General features: G+C 64.3%; 1 protein-coding gene across 1 annotated transcript in view; it reads right to left on the bottom strand.

Moving 5' to 3' along the window:
- LOC102042767 (tenascin-X) overlaps nucleotides 1-116 on the bottom strand; it is a gene marked incomplete at its 3' end in the record, with an annotated part of 25520 nt that extends 25404 nt beyond the window's left edge. The window contains 1 exon segment of the mRNA XM_031065583.1: nucleotides 1-116. This exon segment is cut by the window's left edge and continues 14 nt beyond it. Within this exon segment, the coding sequence (XP_030921443.1) occupies nucleotides 1-116 (116 nt within the window).
- Between the last annotated feature and the right edge of the window lie 2402 nt (nucleotides 117-2518).

Genomic DNA, 2518 nt, shown 5'->3' with positions numbered 1-2518 from the left:
GGTGCCCCCAGGTGCGGCCCCTGCCGTGCCTGGAGCAGCAGCTCGAAGGGGCGGCCTGGGGACAGCCCTGTCACCGAGAAGGCGACAGCAGAGCTGGGCAGCTCGTGCGTGGTCATGGCCATGGGGTCATCCTGGGGACGGGGACAGAGTGAGGGGATGGGGGGACCATGGGGACAGCACAGGGACATGCTGGGGACACACTGGGACACACTGGGGGAAACCACGGGGACAGCACAGGGACACACTGGGGACACACTGGGGACACAATGGGGGAAACCATGGGGACAGCACAGGGACACGCTGGGGACACAATGGGGGAAACCTCAGGAACACCACAGGGACACACTGGGGACACCTTAGAAACGCGTTGGGAGCTTGAGGGACACATAGGAGACATATTGGGGACATAGTGAGGACAGGATGGTGACTCTTTGGGGGACACCATGGGAACACACCAGGAACATGGTGGAGACACCACAGGGAACATTGGGGACACAATGGGGACACACTGAGGACACAATGGGGACACCTTAGGAACGTGTTGGTAACATCAGGGACACATTGGAGACATGTTGGGGACATAGTGAGGACAGGGTGGTGACTCATTGGGGGACACCATGGGAACACCATGGGAACACACCAAGAACATGGTGGAGACACCACAGGGAACATTGGGGACACAGGTGAGGACACCATGGCACATACTGGGGGAAACCTTGGGGACACACTGGGGACACCTTAGGAACCTGTTGGGAGCTTGAGGGACACGCTGGAGACACGCTGGGGACATAGTGAGGACAGGGTGGTGACTCGTTGGGGGACACCACAGGAACACACCAGGAATGTGTTGGAGACACCACAGGGGACATTGGGGACACACTGGGGACACAATGGGGACACACGGGACACAGGCTGGGACATACCGGGGTCACGCTGGGGACATGCTGGGGACATGCACATGTTTGGGACGCACTGGGGGGACATGCAGGGGATACCGTTGAGGACACCGTGGGGACACACGGGGATGATCTGGGGACATGTTGGGGTCTCCCATTGCGGCCACACGGGTGGCACTGGGGCGCTGCCCCCTGCACGTGCCTGTTCCCCGCTGTGTCCCCTCCTGTCCCTGTCCCACCCCGCGTGTCCCCACTCACCAGGGGGACCAGCGTCACCCGGTAGCCATCAGGAGGGACCAGGGGCTGCGGCCAGGTGATGCGCAGGGACGTCGGCGTGCGGGAGGCCAAGCGTGGTGTCACCCAGGGCACCTCTGAGGGGACAGGGCAGGGACACCATGGGGACACCATGGGGACACCCTGGGATGGGCATTGAGGGCATGGACAGTGCAGGGACACCATGGGGACACCACAGGGACACCACAGGGACACCCTGGGATGGGGAATTGAGGGCATGGACAGTGCAGGGGACACTATGGGGACACCATGGGGACACCCTGGGATGGGGCATCCAGGGGATGGACAGGGCAGGGACACCATGGGGACGCCATGGGGACACCCTGGGGACACCACAGGGACACCTTGGGATGGGGCATTGAGGGCATGGACAGTGCAGGGACACCCTGGGGACACCCCTGGGATGGGGACACCATGGGGCCACCACAGGGACACCACAGGGACGCAGGGACACCCTGGGGACACCGCAGGGACACCCTGGGGACACCACAGGGACACCACAGGGACGCAGGGACACCCTGGGGACACCCCTGGGATGGGCATTGAGGGGATGGACAGTGCAGGGACACCCTGGGGACACCCCTGGGATGGGCATTGAGGGGATGGACAGTGCAGGGACACCCTGGGGACACCCCTGGGATGGGCATCGAGGGGATGGACAGGGCAGGGACACCATGGGGACACCATGAGGACACACTGGGGACACCATGGGGACACCCCTGGGATGGGCATTGAGGGGATGGACAGTGCAGGGACACCCTGGGGACACCCCTGGGATGGGGACACCCTGGGGACACCACAGGGACACCCTGGGTTGGGGCATCCATGGGATGGACAGGGCAGGGACACCATGGGGACGCCATGGGGACACCATGGGATGGGGCATTGAGGGCATGGACAGTGCAGGGACACATTGAGGACACCCCTGGGATGGGGACACCCTGGGGACACCATGGGGACACCCTGGGGACACCCTGGGATGGGGCATCCAGGGCATGGACAGTGCAGGGACACATTGAGGACACCCCTGGGATGGGGACACCATGGGGACACCACAGGGACACCCTGGGTCACGCTGGGGACACCTGTGGGATGGGGCCACCCAGGGATGGGGCACCGTGAGTCACCGGGGAGTGGCACTTGGGGACACCTGGGGACACACCGCGGTGGCACGGGAGCCCCCCATGGATGGGGACAGAAGTGGGGCTGCACTGGGAGCGCTGGGATGGGAGCTCTGAAGGGCACCGGGGAACAGCTGGGAATGCGCGGGTGCCGCAGGATGGCTGGGGACATGGGGGACACTGGGGTGGCGTCACTGGGGGGCACTG

This window comes from Geospiza fortis, unplaced genomic scaffold (assembly GCF_000277835.1).
Source record: "Geospiza fortis unplaced genomic scaffold, GeoFor_1.0 scaffold1107, whole genome shotgun sequence".
In the NCBI taxonomy this organism is placed as follows: domain Eukaryota; kingdom Metazoa; phylum Chordata; class Aves; order Passeriformes; family Thraupidae; genus Geospiza; species Geospiza fortis.
Note: the sequence above shows the minus strand (reverse complement) of the source record. Positions and strands in the feature narration are given on the sequence as shown.